Consider the following 20,000-nt stretch of genomic DNA (forward strand, 5'->3'; position numbering starts at 1 on the left):
TACTGAAATATTCCAACTCTTGCATTTCAATAAAAGAAATTCAAAAAGTACTTTAAAAAATCAAGAAAATGTAACTGTGACAAGGTAAACCACAACCAAACACTACTGAAATAGTCCAACTCTTGCATTTCAACGAAAGAAATTCAAAATTAAAATTGAAGAATAAAGAACATGTAACTTTGTCAAGGGAAACCATGACCATACACTAGTGAAATATTCCAACTCTTGCATTTCAACGAAAAAAATTCAAAATAAACTTTGAAAAATCATGAAAATGTAACTTTGACAAGGTATACCATAACCATACACTACTGAAATATTCCAACTCTTGCATTTCAACGAAAGAAATTCAAAATGAACTTTGAAAAATCATGAAAATGTAACTGTGACAAGGTAAACCACAATCAAACATTACTGAAATATTCCAACTCTTTCATTTCAATGAAATAAATTAAAAATGAACTTTGAAAAATCAAGAAAATGTAACTGTTAAAGGGTAAACCACAACCAAACAATACTGAAATATTCAAACTATTGCATTTAAATTTATTAAATTCAAATTAAATTTGTAAAATCTAGAAAATGTAACTGCGACAAGGTAAACCACAACCACACACTACTTAAATATTCCAACTCTTGCATTTAAACGAAAGAAATTCAAAATGAACATTGAAAAATCAAGAAAATGTAACTGTGACAAGGTATACCAGAACCATACACTACTGAAATATTCCAACTCGTGCATTTCAAAGAAATAAATTCAAAATTAACTTTGAAAAATCAAGAAAATGTAACTGTGACAAGGTAAACCACAACCAAACACTACTTAAATATTCCAACTCTTTCATTTCAATTAAAGAAATTCAAAATGAACTTTGAAAAATCAATAAAATGTAACTGTGACAAGGTAAACCACCATCAAACACTACTGCTGAAATATTCCAACTCGTTCATTTCTAATAAAGAAATTCAAAATTAAATTTGAAAAATCAAGAAAATGTAACTGTGACAAGGTAAACAACAACCAAACACTACTGAAATATTCCAACTCTTGCATTTCAACGAAAGAAATTCAAATGAACATTAAAAAATCACGAAAATGTAACTGTGACAAGGTAAACCACGACCAAACACTACTTAAATATTCCAACTATTGCTTTTCAAAGAAAGAAATTCGAAATGAGCTTTGAAAAATCAAGAAAATGTAACTGTGACACGGTAAACCACCATCAAACACTACTGAAATATTCCAACTCTTGCATTTCAACGAAAGAAATTCAAAATGAACTTTGAAAAATCAAGAAAATGTAACTGTGACAAGGTAAACCACAACCAACCACTACTTAAATATACCAACACTTTCATAAAAGCTAAAGAAATTCAAATTAACTTTAAAAAATCAAGAAGATGTAACTTTGACAAGTTAAACCACGACCAAACCCTACTGAAATATTCCAACTCTTGCATTTCAACGAAAGAAATTCGAAATGAGCTTTGAAAAATCAAGAAAATGTAACTGTGACAAGGTAAACCACGACCAAACCCTACTGAATTAGTCAAACTCGTTCATTTAAAAGAAATAAATTCAAAATGAACTTTGAAAAATCACGAAAATGTAACTGTGACAAGGTAAACCACGACCAAACACTACTGAAATATTCCAACTCTTGCATTTCAACGAAAGAAATTCAAAATGAACTTTGAAAAATCAAGAAAATGTAACTGTGACAGGGTAAACTACAAGAAAACACTACTGAAATATTCCAACTCTTTTATTTCAACGAAAGATATTCAAAATGACCATTTAAAAATCAATAAACTGTAACTGTGAATATGGAAACCACAAAAAAACACTTATGAAATATTCCAACTCTAGCATTTCAAAGAAAGAAATTCGAAATGAACTTTGAAAAATCAAGAAAAAGTAACTGTGACAAGGTACCCCACAAGCAAACACTACTGAAATATTCCAACTCTTGCATTTAAACTAAAGAAATTAAAATGAACTTTGAAAAATCAAGAAAATGTAACTGTGACAAGGTAACCCACAAGCAAACACTACTGAAATATTCCAGCTATTGCTTTTCAATGAAAGAAATTCAATTGAACTTTGAAAAATCAAGAAAATGTAACTGTGACAAGGTAAACCACAAGCAAACACTACTGAAATATTCCAACTCTTGCATTTCAACGAAAGAAATTCAAATGAACTTTGAAAAATAAAGAAAATGTAACTGTGACAAGGTAACCCACAACCAAACACTACTTAAATATTCCATCTCTTACTTTTAAATGAAAGAAATTCAATTGAACTTTGAAAAATCAAGAAAATGTAACTGTGACAAGGTAAACCACAGCCAAACACTACTGAAATATTCCAACTCTTGCATTTCAACGATAGAAATTCAAAATGAACTTTGAAAAATCAAGAAAATGTAACTTTGACAAGGTAAACCACAACCAAACACTAGTGAAATATTCCAACTCTTGCATTTCGACGAAAGAAATTAAAAATGAACTTTGAAAAATCAAGAAAATGTAACTGTGACAAGTTAAACCACAATCAAACGCTACTGAAATATTCCATCTCTTGCATCACAACGAAATAAATTCAATATGAACTTGAAAAATTAATAAAATGTAAGTTTGATAATTTAAACCATACTCAAACACTATTGAAATATTCCAACTCTTGCATTTCAACGAAAGAAATTCTAAATGAACTTTTAAAACTCCAGAAACTGTAACTGTGACACGGTCAACCACAACCAAACACTACTGAAATATTTCAACTCTTTCATTTCAACTAAAGAAATTCAATATGAACTTTGAAAAATCATGAAAATGTAGCTATGACAAGGTAAACCACAACCAAACACTACTGAAATATTCCAACTCTTGCATTTCAACGAATGAAATTCAAAAAGAACTTTGAAGAATCAAGAAAATGTAACTGTGGCAAGGTAAACCACAGCCAAACACTACTGAAATATTCCAACTCTTGCATTTCAACGAAAGAAATTCAAAATGAACTTTGAAAAATCAAGAAAATGTAACTGTGACAAAGGTAAACCACAACATCACACTACTGAAATATTCCAACACTTGCATTTCAATGAAAGAAATTCAAAATTAACTTTGAAAAATCATGAAAATGTAACTGTGACAAGGTAAACCACAACCAAACACTAGTGAAATATTCCAACTCTTGCATTTCAAAGAAAGAAATTCAAAATCAACTTTGAAAAATAAGGAAAATGTAACTGTGACATGGTAAACCACAACCAAACACTAGTGAAATATTCCAACTCTTGCATTTCAACGAAAGAAATTCAAAATAAACTTTGAAAAATAATGAAAATGTAACTGTGACATGGTAAACCACAACCAAACACTACTGAAATATTCCAACTCTTGCATTTCAACGAAAGAAATTCAAAATGTACTATGAAAAATTAAGGGAATGTAACTGTGACAAGGTAAACCGCAACCAAACACTACTGAAATAGTCCAACTCTTTCATTTCAAATAAAGAAATTCAAAATGAACTATGAAAAATTAAGGGGATGTAACTGTGTAATGGTATACCACAACCAAACACTACTGAAATATTCCAACTCTTGTATTTCAATGTAAGAAATACAAAATGAACTTTGAAAAATCAAGAAAATGTAACTGTGACATGGTAAACAACAACCAAACACTTGTGAAATATTCCAACTCATGCATTTCAACGAAAGAAATTAAAAATGAACTTTGAAAAATTAAGTGAATGTAACTGTGACATGGTAAACCACAAACAAACACTACTGAAATATTCCAACTCTTGCATTTCAATGAAAGAAATTCAAAATTAACTTTGAAAAATTAAGTGAATGTAACTGTGACAAGGTAAACCACAACCAAACACTACTGAAATATTCCAACTCTTGCATTTCAACGAAAGAAATTCAAAATTAACTTTGAAAAATAAAGAAAATGTAACTGTGACAAGGTAAACAACTACAAAACACTACTGAAATATTCCAACTCTTGCATTTCAACGAAAGAAATTCAAAATGAACTTTGAAAAATCAAGAAAATGTAACTGTGACAAGGTAAACCGCAACCAAACACTACTTATATATTCGAACTCTAGAATTTAAATGAAATAAATTCAAAATGGACTATGAAAAATTAAGCGAATGTAACTGTGACATGGTAAACCGCAACCAAACACTACTGAAATATTCCAACTCTTGCATTTCAACGAAAGAAATTCAAAATGGACTATCAAAAATTAAGGGAATGTAACTGTGACAGGGTAAACTACAACATCACACTAGTGAAATATTCCAACTCTTGCATTTCAACGAAAGAAATTCAAAATGAACTTTGAAAAATTAAGGGAATGTAACTGTGACATGGTAAACTACAACATCACACTACTGAAATATTCCAACTCTTGCATTTCAACGAAAGAAATTCAAAATGAACTTATAAAAATCAAGATAATGTAACTGTGACACTGAAATATTCCAACTCTTGCATACCACAACCAAACACTACTGAAATATTCCAACTCTTGCATTTCAATGAAAGAAATTCAAAATGAACTTTGAAAAATCAGACCTTTGGAGGGGGGTGGGGCGGGGGGCTGGGGGTCGTTCTGTGTCTCAATGCACAAAAAAAGTATAAAAAATGGGGAGGGAATGGGGGGGGGGGAGAGGGGAGGAGGAGGAGGAGGGAGGAGGTGGGAAGAGGAGGAGGAGGGAGGAGGAGGGAGGAGGAGGAGGAGGTGGGAGGAGGAGGAGGAAGGAGGAGGAGGAAGGAGGAGGAGGGAGGAGGAGGAGGAGGAGGAGGAGGAGGTGGGAGGAGGAGGGGGGCCGGGGGAGGAGGAGGGAGGAGGAGGAGGAGGGAGGAGGAGGAGGTGGGAGGAGGAGGAGGAGGAGGGGGGCCGGGGGGGCCTTTGGGAGCTTGGGGGGGGGGCTTTTGAGGACCGGGGGCTTCCTTCGGGGTTGGGGTAGGAGGATTGGAACCCTTTGGGGTTGGGTTAGAGGACCTCACAACATTGTTCAAATGAAACTTGTGTATTATAACGACCACACTCAAAACCTCTTCCAAAATCTTCTTTTAAAATGTCTCTATTTGTTTCGCTGAAATAGTTCCATAACCTGTCTAAAACGGTTTCGCCCAAATAATCCCTAAACGCAAATTCAGCGTGTTCCTTTGTTATTGGCATCTCTGTACTAATGCATTTCAAATTAATATGAAACCTTCTCGCGCGCTAAAACAATTCATCGCTAAGATGTTTCTTGCCTAATTGTTTCCATGGCCTTTGGTTATTAATATCCTTTGGAATTCGACCAGTAGAGCTGTTTCCGTGGCAAAGACATTAATGATTTTGGATCTATTCCTGGAGAAATGTTTCTAGGCGAAAATTTTTAAAGTCTGACAGATGATGTCATTGATTGATTGATCTGTCAAGAAAGGGAAAATTAATTTGTTGTTTCTAAGGGGAATTATTGATTCACGATAGGTGAATTGAGGTCGACAGCACAGGTGTTCTGACTCGTGACAGCACCACGTGGTTTATGGTTTTCCAAGTGAGAAAGTTCCTGTTTTTTCATTCTCACTGAGAAAACCATAAAACAGACATGAATTGCTGTTGACAGCCATAAATGTGAGAATGTTCATGTTTTTCAAATTCTCACTGACAAAAACCATAAAACATCCATGAAAACAGACATAAATGTGAGAAAATTCATGTTTTTCAAATTCTCACTGACAAAAACCATAAAACATCCATAATTTGATGTTGACATCCGAGAAAAACATCAAATAAATCGACCAACACACATAACCATCCATGAAAACAACCATAAATGCGACAAAATTCATGTTTTTCCAAGTGAGAATTTCATCTGTTTTTTCATTCTCACTGAGAAAACCATAAACCACGTGGTCATCGTGGGAGTCAATAAGGCCCTTCTACTATCGACTGAATACTATATTTTTGGAAAGTTCCATACATTCTAAGATTGTCGTTGTTGGAACCCTTGGTCCCAGTTTTGTCAGATAAATGTCCCCCTCATGTCAGATGTGACGACAGTGTTCTTTCAAAAATCAGATACGTTTGTATTCCTGACTTCACTGCACTGGATCCCAGTGCTAGTCTCGATACTCTCTGGCTTTCGTCGTGGTATCTGAAGACTCCAAGGCCGGGATGGAATGGGACACATCAGACTGTCATGGTTGGAAACCATCCGGGGAAAGCGTCTGTAATATTTCTCCCGATGATTGATCTGTCTGCCAGTGATGACACCTGTGTGTACTCTACCTTGATGTTCATTGCAGACCAAGCTAAACGCCATGGATTCGCCCCAGTCGTGACCTTCGATCAGCCATTGTGGTGGAAAGCTATGAAAATGGTTGAGGTTTCTGAACCAGGAAGTGATCTCTCAGCAGTAGTTCTGAAACTCGGTGGGTTTCACACAACCATGAGCTTTATTGGATGCATAGGATACACAATGGAAGGATCCGGTCTCCGCGAAGTCCTGGAACTTGCATATGCCCCAAACACTGTTCCCCATCTCCTAAGCGGAAAGGCTATTTCACAAGCTGTTCGAGGTCTCTTGCTAGTTCATAGTGCTCTACATGCCGTGCTGCTCTCCGAGTTATTTGACGATGATCCCTGTTCAGAACCTGAAACAAAGTTAGGCACCAAAGAAGTTGCAGACCTTAAAACACTATACAGCAAGCTAATGAATGGAGAGGCAACAATGACGGAGGTTGAAGAAAATCCTGCACTCAAGTGGATCAAAGGTTTCGTCGACCAGAAGACACTTGATCTGTCTCAGCACAGAACTTCAAAGCTGTGGTTTCAGCTTATGAATATGGTTGGGATACTTCGTTCTTTCATCAAAGCTGAGCGGATGGGGCTTAGGGACTTACACCTAAAGTCTGTGTCTGAAATGCTACCTTTTCTTGCGGCATGTGGTCACAACAACTATGCCAAATCGTCCCGAATATACCTTCAGAAGATGGTGAAGCTTGAAGAAACCCATCCTACTGTTCATAGTTCATTTCAACAAGGAATGCACGTCGTCAGACGATCTGATCGCTATTGGGCTGGCTTGTCGACGGATCTAGTTATTGAACAAGAGCTTATGCGCTCGTTGAAAACAGCAGGCGGACTGACTAGGGGTACGGGCATGACCGAAACCCAGAGGTCGCTGTGGGTTTTAGCACGCCCAACCTGCTCTGCTGTTAACCTCCTAATGGAAGATCTGACGCAAATTCTCTATGGGACAAGCGAGCAGCACAAGGATAACGCAGGCCCCAGACAAGAACGAGACTTCAAGGATACGCAGGCGATGGTCACGTACTTTGAAAATGGCTCACCATTTGGAAGGGATACCCAGCTTAGAAGCATTGCTACCGGTTTGACTGCATATGAATCTGCAAACGTTGACTGTGCGAAGGCTGTCGGGCTAAAAATCCTTGATGCTATGACTGGAAAAGTGGCGACGTATTTTGTCTTCCTAAGAAAGTAACCGGCAGTCCATATAACAACAAAGCAAACTGCTAGAGGAGTTTGCAAGCGACTGGATCCATCTTTGCTATTCCAACGCTTCATTGCGTTAGCCAAAAGGACAAGACTTCCTGAATCAGAGTGCTTCCGGTATGAACTTTGTTCGTATCCCGCTGCTCTGTTTGACAGCTCATTTATGCCGAGAGTGCTGAACAAGGCCGAATTCACCAAGGCCATTGCACTTGCATGCAAACTCAAAGAAATTCCGTGTGTGCTGAACGACGGGACACACTACGTACTTGACGGCGGAGTCCCATGGATAAAAAATGACACGTATGCGGGTATCATACAGAGCTACTCTCTGTATATTTCGCGGAAGTACCCTGGCGCAACTGTTGTTTTCGATGGGTATGATAGTGAACCTTCCATCAAAGATATGGCCAATTCGTATCGTAATCGAACGATTGGTCGCGAGGTTTTCTTCACGAATGACATGCGTCTGAAAGTTAAGAAAGAAGAATTTCTCGGGAACAAGAAAAACAAGTCAAGATTCATTAGTGCGCTTGCAGTTCATCTCCGGCAAAAAGGCTATTTTGTAGTCCAAGCACCCAGTGATGCAGACGTGCCTATTGTAAAAGCTGCTATCGAATCAGCTAAACAGAAGGTAACTGCCGTTATTGGAGAAGATATGGATCTTCTGGTCCTTCTCTTTTACCACTGTGATGTCTCCACTAACAAGGTGTACTTCGCCCCAGAGCCAAAGAAAAATAAAGAGCGAAGGTGCTGGGATGTTCATGAAATGAGAAAAAGATTAGGCCAAGAAGTATGTGGTCTGATCCTCTTTGCCTACGCTTTCCTTGGGTGTGATTCTACATCACGTTTCCACAACATCAGAAAAGGTCTTACCCTGAAAAAAGTGATAGAAGACGAAAGTTTTCGCGCATCTGCCATGGTCTTTATGAAGAAGCAGCAACAAAAATCGAAGTCAAGGAAGCCGGAGAAGATGCTGTTTTTATAATATTTTGTAGAAGGAAGGGGCGAAATCTGAACGAGCTTTAAAAGCAGTTCTTCGAAAGAAATTTCTTCACAGCAAAAGATTTTTTTCACCCAGAGCAGCGACTTCCCACATCAAACTCTGAAGCATTTCACAGCTATAGAGTTCACTTTCAGGTAAACGTCTGGAATAACGACCGTAATCTAGAATTGGATCCTCAAAAGTGGGTATGGAAGGACCGAAATGGCACATTATACCCTGTGATGACGGAACTACCCCCAGCACCTCTCCAACTTCTAAAGATTGTTAAGTGTTCCTGCCGTTCAAACTGCATCTCTGCTCGGTGCACTTGTGTCAGAAACGGCATGTCTTGCACTCTCGCGTGCAAAACTTGTCAGGGAGCAGAATGTGATAATTCTCCCAAATCAGAAGATCTCATCGACGATCTCGACGACGAAGTTTCAAACTACACCGCCAGTGATTAATGTCGCAAGTCATTTGAAAAGTTGCCTGCCTTTTACCAATGTGATTTTTGTTACCTGTGATTTTAGTCAGTTAATACATTAAGAGATGATTGATTATTTTGAAGAAACCTTTTGGTGATGAATGTGAAACACTGTTGGTTGAACATATCCTTGATCTGATGTGATATTCGAGTTCATCGCATAAAACTACTCAAGAAATGTGGTCAAACGACTATGTTATAATAGAATTGCGAACTTCGTGAATGGTGATGAATGTGAAACACTTTTGGTTCACCGTATCTTAAATCTGATGTAATATTCAAGTTCAGAACATAACACTACACCAGAAATGTGTTTCCCATGAAGTAAACTTTAAGCCTTGAGAAAATCGAAAATTTAGGCTTAAAAACGAAAAATAAAACACAAAACGCTAAAAAACACAAATTTTTCACCCTGCTAGGTTTCTCAACTTTTGTTATGTTGTACAGTTGTTGTTTTTTCTACAAAATGGTGTAAAAATAATTTCGGTTGCAATTTGTTTTCGGTCAAACCGTATATTGACTGTACTAGTATTGGTTATTGGGACCCGGCTCAATGGTAACTGAAACTCTAGAAAACGGTAAGTTGATACAAATAGATACATCAAAGGAATCGGATTTTATTTTCTGATTTCAAATATATAAGTTTCATCAAGTTTAATCCTACCCATCAAAAGTTAAACGCCGGAAAAAAATTGGGTGATTTTCGGAAAAAGGGGGAAAGACCCCCTAAAAGTTATAGAACCTTAATGAAAATCACCCCATTATATTTAGTGTTTAAGAGAACCCTAGTGTCGAAGTATGAAGCTCCTATCTACAAAAATGTGGAATTTTGCGTTTTTCGCCAGAAGAAAGATCACGGATGCGTCTTTATTATTTTTGTTTGTTTGTTTTTCCCAGGGGTGATCGTATCGACCCAGTGGTCCTAGAATATCGTGTGAGGGCTCAATGGAATGGACAATAAAAGTTCTAGTACCCTTTTTAAGTGACGAAAAAAATGGAGGGTAACTAGGCCCCCTCCCACGCTCATTTTTTTCCCCAAAGTCACCTGATCAAAATTTTGAGATAGCCATTTTGTTCAGCATGTTCGAAAATATTATAAGTATGTCATTTAGGATGACTTAATCCCCCGAAGTTCCAGGGAGGAGGGCTGAAAGTTATGAACTTTACCCAATGTTAACATATAGTATTGGTTATTGGGAAGTATACAGTACAGACGTTTTCAGGGGAGATTTTTCCTGGTAGTGGGGGGGGTCGGGGGTTATGTAGGAGGATCTTTCCATGAAGGAAGTTTTCATGGGGGAAAGGACATTGCTATGAAGGGGACGCCGGACTTTCCAGCATTATTTAAAAAAAGATCAGAAATTAAATATAAAAAAACAAGTTTTTCAACTGCAACAGCAGCAACATCAAAACTTTAAACGAACAGAAAATATTACATATATGATTGGGTTCACCCCCTAGTCAATACCTCACTCTTTAAGCCAGAGATTTTTTAGTACTTTCATAAGAGCTATTTATTCTAATTAACGGCTTTCGTGATTAAGCGGTTATTTTTAAAGAATTGGAAAAAAATTCGAACTTTCGCTTAAAGAGCAAGGTATTGACTAGGGGGCGAACCCCCTGATATACGTATTAAAAATATATGAATATAGAAGTTCGTTACGTAAGTTAATTTGTAAGTTACGTATATTTACTACTAATAAAAACGTTTGTAAATAAAATTAAACAAGTTTCTAGAAAGCCATTTAACCAAATAAAAGTAAATAAATATGAAAATTTTGTTTTAATTATTCATGTACTGTGAGCCAAGATTAAAACCTGCATTTATTCAAAAACGTTCAAAAATTAAATAAAAAAAAACAAGTTTTTTTAACTGAAAATAAGGAGCGACATTACAACTTAAAACGAACAGAAATTATTCCGTATATGAAAGGGGTTGTCCCCTCCTCAGTGCCTCGCTCTTTACGCTAAAGTTTGACTTTCACACAACTCTCGTTTTCTTAAACAATAAAAAACTTTAGCGTAAAGAGCGAGGCGTTGAGGAGGGGACAGCCCCTTTCATATACGGAATAATTTCTGTTCGTTTTAAGTTTTAATGTCGCTCCTTACTTTCAGTTAAAAAAACTTGTTTTTTTTATTTATTAACAGTATAAAGATAGAGCAGTAAGTTGACCGCAGATAATATCTGGCTCTTCATTCTCGGTGCGCACAAACAGCTCCTCCCACTTCTTCTTCCATTAGCGCGTACAAACAGCTCCTCTCATGTGATCTGCCATCAGCGGTCCAATTACCCTGGAACACGTATTTTGGCAAAAACTTTCTCAAAATGCCTTTGAAACCAACTTGAGACCTCGAAACCTACTTTTAATTCTTAAAACCATCTAATAATAACATTGCACTACTAATTACCAATTTTCATATATGTATTGGAATAAATTAATTTAAAATTAGTTTCTTCAAAATTTAGTGTTCCAACGTTGAAGCCAAGTTTCGCGTTCAAGAGAAATCTGACTTGTCTACCCGTGAAAAGATCTAATGTTGCTTATGTTTCTACGTTCTCTGGAGCACTCACACTTCGGTCCGGGTTTTTATAATGAGTGAGATAGGGAAAGATCATACTGCCTATAATTTATATACTGTGCCTGTAATACATTAAAGCCATTGGCAGTGAAAATGGGCTGGGGTATGCAGACGAGAGATACCTATGTATAGAAATTGTTTGCGGATCTCATCTAAGAAGTGATACACAGCCATAAGTTCAGTTAGAGTTATGGAGCTAGAGTCACCAAATAATGCTCCGTCAGCTTCCATCGATATATTGCTTGGATTGGAGCATATTGATAACTCGGCATAAGACTTTTAAGTATCAGCATTTTCAATATTTACGTTATAGCTTGTAGGTATTCTGACTTGAAATACTGAACGAACATATTAAGTAGAATTAAAGCTAGGAAAAGGAAGGAAATAAGTAAAGAAAAGGTGTAAATTAATTGAAGAAACAGTAAAATTGGAAACTAGTGTTGGAGAAAAAAGACCGTTGAGGTTGGAAGTTATAGATTAGAGGGGGGGAATAGGAAGCCGGGGCTCACTCCTGGAGTTCCAGGAAGAAGCGATTGATTAATAGACATAATTAACTTCAGGTTTAACATTCAATACATAATTTTACTTTCAAAAGTAATTTAAAATAAAAACTGCTTTTAAAAGCAAAGAATTTTAAGAATACTAAACTGTGATAGTAAAACCTGAAGCAAGGAGAAACAGTCACATAATAAGTCAATCTTAAAAAGAACAAATAAAGGATAGAAAGAAAAAGAAATCAAAAACGGGCAAAATTAAATTTAATGATAAAGCGGAAGATCAAACGAACAGAACAGAAGATACACCAAAAAAAAGTTGGCTACCAGCGGGGCCATTTCAAAGGATTTTTTTTGGGGGGGGGGGGGCTACCATTTGTGCTTTACGAGACTACTATTTGTGATGTAATAGAAACTAATGACACATATGCTTTGAACAATTCTTAACCATAACATTAAAAACAGCTGCAATTGGTTTCTAGAGGGAGAAAAGTAATATATACAAACAAATACATCTCAAACAATTAGTTTATTTTAATATATTAAAAGAATCATTTTCCTGGCACCATTTTTCCTATTATTCTACTTCATTTAAACATATAAAATTGCTAAATAAGATCTTTAAAAAGTCAACAGGCAGTTTTGAAGCCATTGCTTAGATTTAAGTAAAGCTTAAATGATACTGTTGCCCTTAGTGGGTTGGTGTGGCAATGGCCAACTCTTTTATTGTGATAATAATTGGGTTGTTTTCAGTTTGAATCTGTTACTAAATTTATTCCTGTTTGTTTTGGATTTAATGTATTCATTAATGATAATTTCTGTTTTTTATCACTTTAGTTTATTATGTAATATTTTCTCCCCGTTTCGTGATTTAATTTCACTCTATAGTTCATTCATTTCATTTTTTATTTTGTCTTTGTCAGTTCTGGATTATAGCTGGATGCTCAAAATTTTGAGTAGCGCAATATTAGATAGATAGATAGATAGATAGACGGATAGATGGATAAATTTATTACCATATTAAATAAAAAAAACAAGTTCTTTTTAACTGAAAGTAAGGAGCGACATTAAAACATAAAACAAACAGAAATTATTCCGTATATGAAAGGGACTGTCCCCTCCTCAATACCTCGCTCTTTACGCTAAAGTTTTTTATTGTTTTAAAAAATAAAGTTGTGTGACATATTCAAACTCTAGCGTAAAGAGCAAGGTATTGAGGAGGAGACAGCCCCTTTCATACACAGAATAATTTCTGTTCGTTTTAAGTTTTAATGTCACTCCTTACTTTCAGTTAAAAAAACTTGTTTTTTTTTATTTAATTTCTGAACTTTTTTGAATTAATGCAGCTTTGATTTTGGCTCACATGAATAATAAAACCGAAATTTGCGTATTAATTTTACTTTTTTGGCTAAATAGCTGTCTCAAAATTTTGTTCTGACGTAACTTACGAATTAACTTGCGTAAAGAACTTCTATATTTGTATATTTTATTACGTAATTAAGGGGGTTTGCCACCAAGTCAATACCACGCTCTTTACGCTAAAGTTCAAATTTTGTTTGAATCACAAACCCCTGAATCACCTGAATTGGATTGCCCAGTGCGTAAGGGGAACAATGCACTTTCTAATCATTTAATGACATTATTTCTCTGTTAAGAACTCTTGACAGTAGCGACACTTTTGTACTTATGTTTGTGATAAAGGAACCTACAGAGGTGCCATGTCTCCCTGAAAATGCTTATACTTCTTTACTCTCTAAGTTTAATGAGCTACAACAAGTGGTTGTTGAAATGTCAGGGAAACTTGACAATTATCAGTTGAATTTTCCTCAACTTCCGAAACCTACCCCATTAATTGACGCTCATACGACAGTTATTGTCTCTAAAGTGCCTTCAGATCTGTCTGATCCGATTAAACGCAAATCTTTTTTCGATCAGATAGCTGAGCGTGAATTAGTTTGTAGCGTGAAACCTTTTAAAGACAGATGGTATGTCAAGACCGATAAATCTGAAACTGAAGATTTTTTTACAGCGGTTCAGATCTTTATTACCGGAGCAATAGTTAAAGTACTATCCAAGCGCTTTTTTGGGATTCTCAGAGGATTCCCAGTTGATGTCGACCTTTCAGTTATTAATAAACTGCAAGATATAATAAGTGAAAATTGACTGGGCCAGACTATGTGAGTCAAACCTGAATTTGAAGACTCCTTCACTCAGTCTGCTTATTTCAAAGAAGGAATTAAAGTTGGATATGAATTTTTTCAAATTCACGTATTTAAAGAAATACCTAAATGCTGCTTCAAATGCCGATCACACGAGCACTTTCAAAGTGCTTGCACCAGCAATGTCCCGAAATGTGCCAGATGTGCTGGGCCACATCTTTCTACTAAGGATAGTCCTTGTAGTGCTGCTCCCAAGTGTGCTAACTGTGGTAAAAATAATGCTTCTTATAGCCTGTCCTGCCCTGTATCTAAGGAACTAATGTCGCGCTCCCACTTTTTGCAATGACTTTGGAGTCTTCATTAATATCGCTTAATATGAATGGTACAAAGGATAAGGACTTCGTTATTGATGAGCTCTACAATGATTTTGAATTGGTTTGTTTACAGGAGCATCTTCTTACAGACTTTAGCATTAACGTTTTGCGTCGGAGCCTTCATCATGATGTGTTTTTTACTACAGCCAGAACCACTAGAGGCCGCCCATCCGGCGGGCTAGCTTGTGGTTTTTAAGCACAATCCTAATTTGGTTTCGCCGGTGATTTTTTACTCGGATGAGTTTTTTTGGCTGTTCGTATGGGCACTACAGTTTTCATTAATTCTTATCTGCCTTATGATGACCGTTCTTCCAGATCGATGGCTAGATATGCTAAAGCCTGTAATACGTTGAAGTTTCTAGTGGAAAATTTTTTTTCTATTTCTCTAGATTATATGATCATTGGTGACTTCAATACGGATACAAATAACCCATCAGTGAGAAGTGATTCGTTGTTAGATTGCCTTCTATCTTATCATATTATACCCAAAACTCATCCGTATTCTTATATTCACCATTCAGGCAGTAAGAGCAATATTGATCACATTATTTGCTCACCTTGTATTACTACATCAATAGTGTTTGTGCACGCTGAAGAAAAAGACTTGGACCATCTCCCTATTTCACTTCCCTTACGCTGAATTTAAACCCTGCAAGTATGTGTAAAGTACCCTAGTCTTCAAAATGGTCCGAAAAAAGTAATTGGAAGAGAGCTGATGTTCCTCTCTATGCGTTTACACTAACAAGCCTGCTGTCTGCTATACGGGTTCCCTATCATCTGCTTCAGAGCTCTATACCAGTGAATTACAAAAAGGACCTGGATTGCTATTATAATCAAATAATTAAATGTCTAAAAGATGCCGAGGCAGTTGCAGTGCCGCTGCAACGTGTTAGACGTGGTACGCAAAAACCTATTTGGTCTTTAGATCCTAATTTAAAAACTTTGCAAAATAAAGCTAAGTTTTGGTTAAAAGTCTGGAATGAATATGATAGACCGCCTTGTGGAATTGTATCTGACCTTCAGCGTAAGACCCGCAGTGAGTATAAAAAATATCTCAAGTCAATGTGTTATTGTGGTATGGATTTTCCGGTGTCAAACAGAGAATGGGGAAAAGTTATTAATTCTGAATCAGTTAGAAGAGATACACCAAGTGGTGATTGTCTTCCTGCTTCTGCTTGGCATGGACATTACTCATCTATTTTTTCTAATATGAATTATCTTGTGCATTCTTTATATTCTCATTCTCTTTCTGCTATTTTTTGCACCCCTCTATCTCAGCGTCTTTGTGTTCCCATTTCTCTTTCATCCGTAGTTGAAGCCATTAAGAAACTTAAATCAGATAATGTTGATAATGATGGTATATCTAGATTTCACCTTTTTAATAGATTGCTGCCCCCTTATTGAGCATCCACACCTACTTCTCCAGATGTGTATTTGTACTTCTAGTGTACCGGAGAGTTTTTTGCGTGGTACTGTTTCTTCAATTTTAAAGAAGGGAAATTCTCCTTTTATTTGCTCTTCTTTTCGACCTATTACTGTCTCTTGCACTTTTAGTAAAGTTCTTGAGCATGTATTACTACCTTTTGTGACTAATAATATGCTTGAGAGGGATAAACATTTTGAATTTGAGCCGGGATTAGGTTGTCAACACGCACATCATGTATTATCTTCTTTGCTCCTTGAAAATTCTTCTAAAGAAAGGAGTATATTTCTTTGTTCTTAGATCTATCAAAAGCTTTTGATAGTGCGTGTCATAGTCAGTTTTTTTCTGCTCTTCGTGATTGCGGTGTCAATCTATCGGTTATTTTGCTTCTTCGGTACTGGTACTCTAATTCTTTTCTTTGGCTGAAATCTGTGCCAGCATCTATTATTAAATTGAAAAGAGGTTTAAGGCAAGGTGGAGTTTTATCTTGGACCCTTTTTAATTGATGTATATCAGGAGTTCTGGCAAAGATATCGGCTACCTATCTCTCCGGTTTTTCTGATGTTTCATACCTGGCTTACGCTGATGATCTGCTTCTTATAAGCCGTACTAAAACTGGTTTATCTAACATGGTTTCTTGTTTTTTTTTTTTTTTTTTTTTTTTAAGAATAAGAAGATTTTATTTGAAAAAATCAAAATAACAAAAAAACAAATACCCCCAACATAGATAAAAGCTCGTAAAATTGTGTATTAATAATAAAAAAAAAACAACAAAAAAAAAAAACAAACAAACAAACAAACAAACAAAATAAAAAAAACATTTCCTCATCATAACAAAAGAGAGAAAGAAAAAAAACCTGGTTAAATAAAAAAACAAAAAAAATAACAAACATAAAGAAAACAAACGCTGGACAAGTGGGGCATGGAAGGCTATCCCAACATGGGTAACAAATATAAACAAAAAAAAGAATAATAATAATAAAAAAATTTCTATTCCACCATCACAGGTCAATACATAATTTTAATATTTTCTTCCTTAGAACTGATATTTGCCGAAATGACTCAATTTGAATTCTATCTTTCAGCCTATATTTATTTGAAATAAATGGTATTTGGTATCTAATTGAAAATCTAGATCTTTTACAATTAACAAAAGGAATTCGATATGTTCCAGAACTCCTAAGAGCCGAAGGAGGGGGCAGAATCAACAGAGATTTTTCATAAAAATAACTACTAGGATCTTGTATTTTAAAATGCCATATTGATATATTAAGTTCTCTTATATGTTTCAGATCTAATAAATTCAAGAAAAGAAATAATGTTTCAGTTTCCGATGCATCTCTAAGTTTTGATGGACGATGTAAAAAATTTCCAAGTATTCTCACTGCTTTATTTTGAAGGATCTGTAGGGGTTTTATATGCGTCCAAAAAGTATTTAAATAAATAATTGTGCAATAATTTAAATAAGGAGCAATCAAAGAATGATAAATTATTTTTAAAATTGAAAATGGAAAAACATGTTGCAAACGATACATAGACCCAATATTTTGCGAAAGTTTCACCCTTAAATGATCAATATGAGTTTGAAATGACAAAAGGGGATCAATAAAAACTCCTAAATAACGATATGATTGAACTCTACGTATTTTATGCTCACCAACTTGAAGCTCCTGACATGACATTTTTTTAGTAGCACGTTTTGAATGACCAAAAACCATAAATTCAGTCTTCTTAAAATTCGGTACTAAATAATTAGAAACAAACCATCGATTAACTGAACTAACAGTGTTAAACAGATTTTGAATCAATGTAGATGAATCCTTCGCTTTAACAGAAACAGCTGTGTCATCTGCAAATAAAATTGCAAGATCATTATTTCCCTGCAAACATCGTGGGAGATCATTAATATACATCAAAAATAAAAGCGGACCTAATACCGATCCTTGTGGGACACCAATATCTTCAAGATCATTTAAACTAGACAAATGTCCATCAACATCTACCACGATTTTACGTCTATAAAGGTATGATCTTATTATTTCTAGTCCTTTCCCTCTTATACCGGAATTTTCCATTTTATCAAAGAGAATTTCATGGTTTAAAGTGTCAAATGCTTTTTTAACAACATAAAAAACAGTAGATACATGATAATTACTATCTAAGCAGTCATTTATTTCTAATACAAGAGCTGCAACTGCTTGTTCCGTCGAATGGCCTGCCCTAAATCCAAACTGATGTTTGGTAAAAAAATTTATTTTATCTAGATAATTAGTAATCCTTCCTTTTAAAATTTTTTCCAATACTTTAGACAATGGTGATAAAATTGCAATAGGACGATAATTATTTGTATCAGATTTATCTCCATTTTTATGCAATGGTATTACACGTGCAATTTTCCATCTTTTAGGAAATGTACCTGAGAAAATACATAAATTTAAAATATGAAGCAATGGTTCAAATATTTCACCTGCAATATTGTTGCCACTTCTTTTTCAGACATAGGCCTTTCTCTTAATGTAGATAAATGTAAATTTCTTTCTCTTAGTAACATTTCTAGTACTTCCCTTTACTGTAGTGGCTTTACTATCCCTCTCGTAGATTCTCTTTGATGGCTCGGTATTTCTATTACTAATAGTCTTCCGAGTTTGCGCCAGCGCACAGTCTCCGATATTAAAAAGAAAATTCAATTGGGGTATGCTAAGATTGTTGCCAACAGAGGTAAATATAATGAACTTGCGTTGGCCAAGCTCTACTCAACTTTTGTGACCATTCAATTCTTTTTGCTTCTGAAATATTTCCCCATCTTAAGAAAAATGAATTAAAGAGAATCCGGATTAATTATTTTAGATTTTGTAAATTTTTGTTGTTTCTTCCAACTTGGACAAAAAGCCGGGTAATTATTAATAAATTTCGTGTTCCTAATATTACTGAAAAACTGGAAGCACTACACAGAAAACTTTCAAACACTGCATGCATCCCTTTTTCTCCGCACCATCACCTTATCAGGTTTTTTCAGTCGTAACTTTTTTTTCTTTTATTTGTTTAGTTGTTTTTCTCTGTTTGGTCATTCTATATTTTAGAATTGTAAAGAGTGAGTAAAAATCAAATAATGATAATAATTATGACAGCTTATTAGACTCTGCAAGTTGTCAGTTTTTTCTCTTTTCCTCTTTTCCCCCTCCTTTCACGTTATTTCTTTTTTGTTTTAGTTTCTTTTAAATTATTATGTGTTACACTGTAATTGGTAATCTTTGATTTATATATTGATTTGTGTTGCATTTTATGTGTATTTCCTCGTGATACTCCACGTATTGTACCTCTGTACAGAGTGGGTTAGAAATAAATAATAATAATAAAGGCCGGTTAATTAGAATACATAGCTCTTTTGAAAGTACTAAAAAAAACTTTAGCGTAAAGAGCGAGGTATTGACTAGGGGGCGAACCCCCTCATATACGTAATAATTTCTGTTTATTTTAAGTTTTAATGTTGCTCCTTACTTTCAACTGAAAAAACTAGTTTTTTTATTTAATTTCTGATCGTTTTTTAAATAATAATGAGAAATCCGGAGCCCCAGTAGAGGTGACCCTATTGACCCCACGCGACACCCCTGCTGCCACCTACAATTTAGTCTAATGCTGACAGTTTCCGAGAACTTGATTGCGTAATCGATTGGGAATTTGGAACACATGTGCTGTCGACCTCAATTCACCTATCGTGAATCAATAATTCCCCTTAGAAACAACAAATTAATTTCCCCTTTCTTGACAGATCAATCAATCAATGACATCATCTGTCAGACTTTAAAAATTTCCGCCTAGAAACAATTCTCCAGGAATATATCCAAATCATTAATGTCTTTGCCTCGGGAACAGTTCTTTTGGTCGAACTCCAAACGATATTAATAACCACAGGCCATGGAAACAATTAGGCAAGAAACATCTTAGCGATGAATTGTTT

General features: G+C 35.4%; 2 protein-coding genes across 2 annotated transcripts in view; one reads left to right on the forward strand and one right to left on the reverse strand.

The window, feature by feature from the left end:
* LOC148943112 (acidic mammalian chitinase-like) overlaps window positions 1-6,221 on the reverse strand; it is a 79,222-nt gene extending 73,001 nt beyond the window's left edge. Inside the window, exon 1 of the mRNA XM_089102439.1 lies at window positions 6,114-6,221. Coding sequence (XP_088958565.1) covers window positions 6,114-6,221 — 108 coding nt within the window. The remainder of the gene's footprint in view (window positions 1-6,113) is intronic.
* A 2,549-nt stretch (window positions 6,222-8,770) lies between these two features.
* LOC148943113 (ras-specific guanine nucleotide-releasing factor 1-like) overlaps window positions 8,771-20,000 on the forward strand; it is a 125,412-nt gene continuing 114,182 nt past the window's right edge. Inside the window, exon 1 of the mRNA XM_089102440.1 lies at window positions 8,771-8,984. Coding sequence (XP_088958566.1) covers window positions 8,771-8,984 — 214 coding nt within the window. The remainder of the gene's footprint in view (window positions 8,985-20,000) is intronic.

Source organism: Artemia sp. Qi Xiang Cuo, chromosome 16, assembly GCF_049724085.1.
Source record: "Artemia sp. Qi Xiang Cuo chromosome 16, ASM4972408v1, whole genome shotgun sequence".
NCBI classification, from domain to species: domain Eukaryota; kingdom Metazoa; phylum Arthropoda; class Branchiopoda; order Anostraca; family Artemiidae; genus Artemia; species Artemia sp. Qi Xiang Cuo.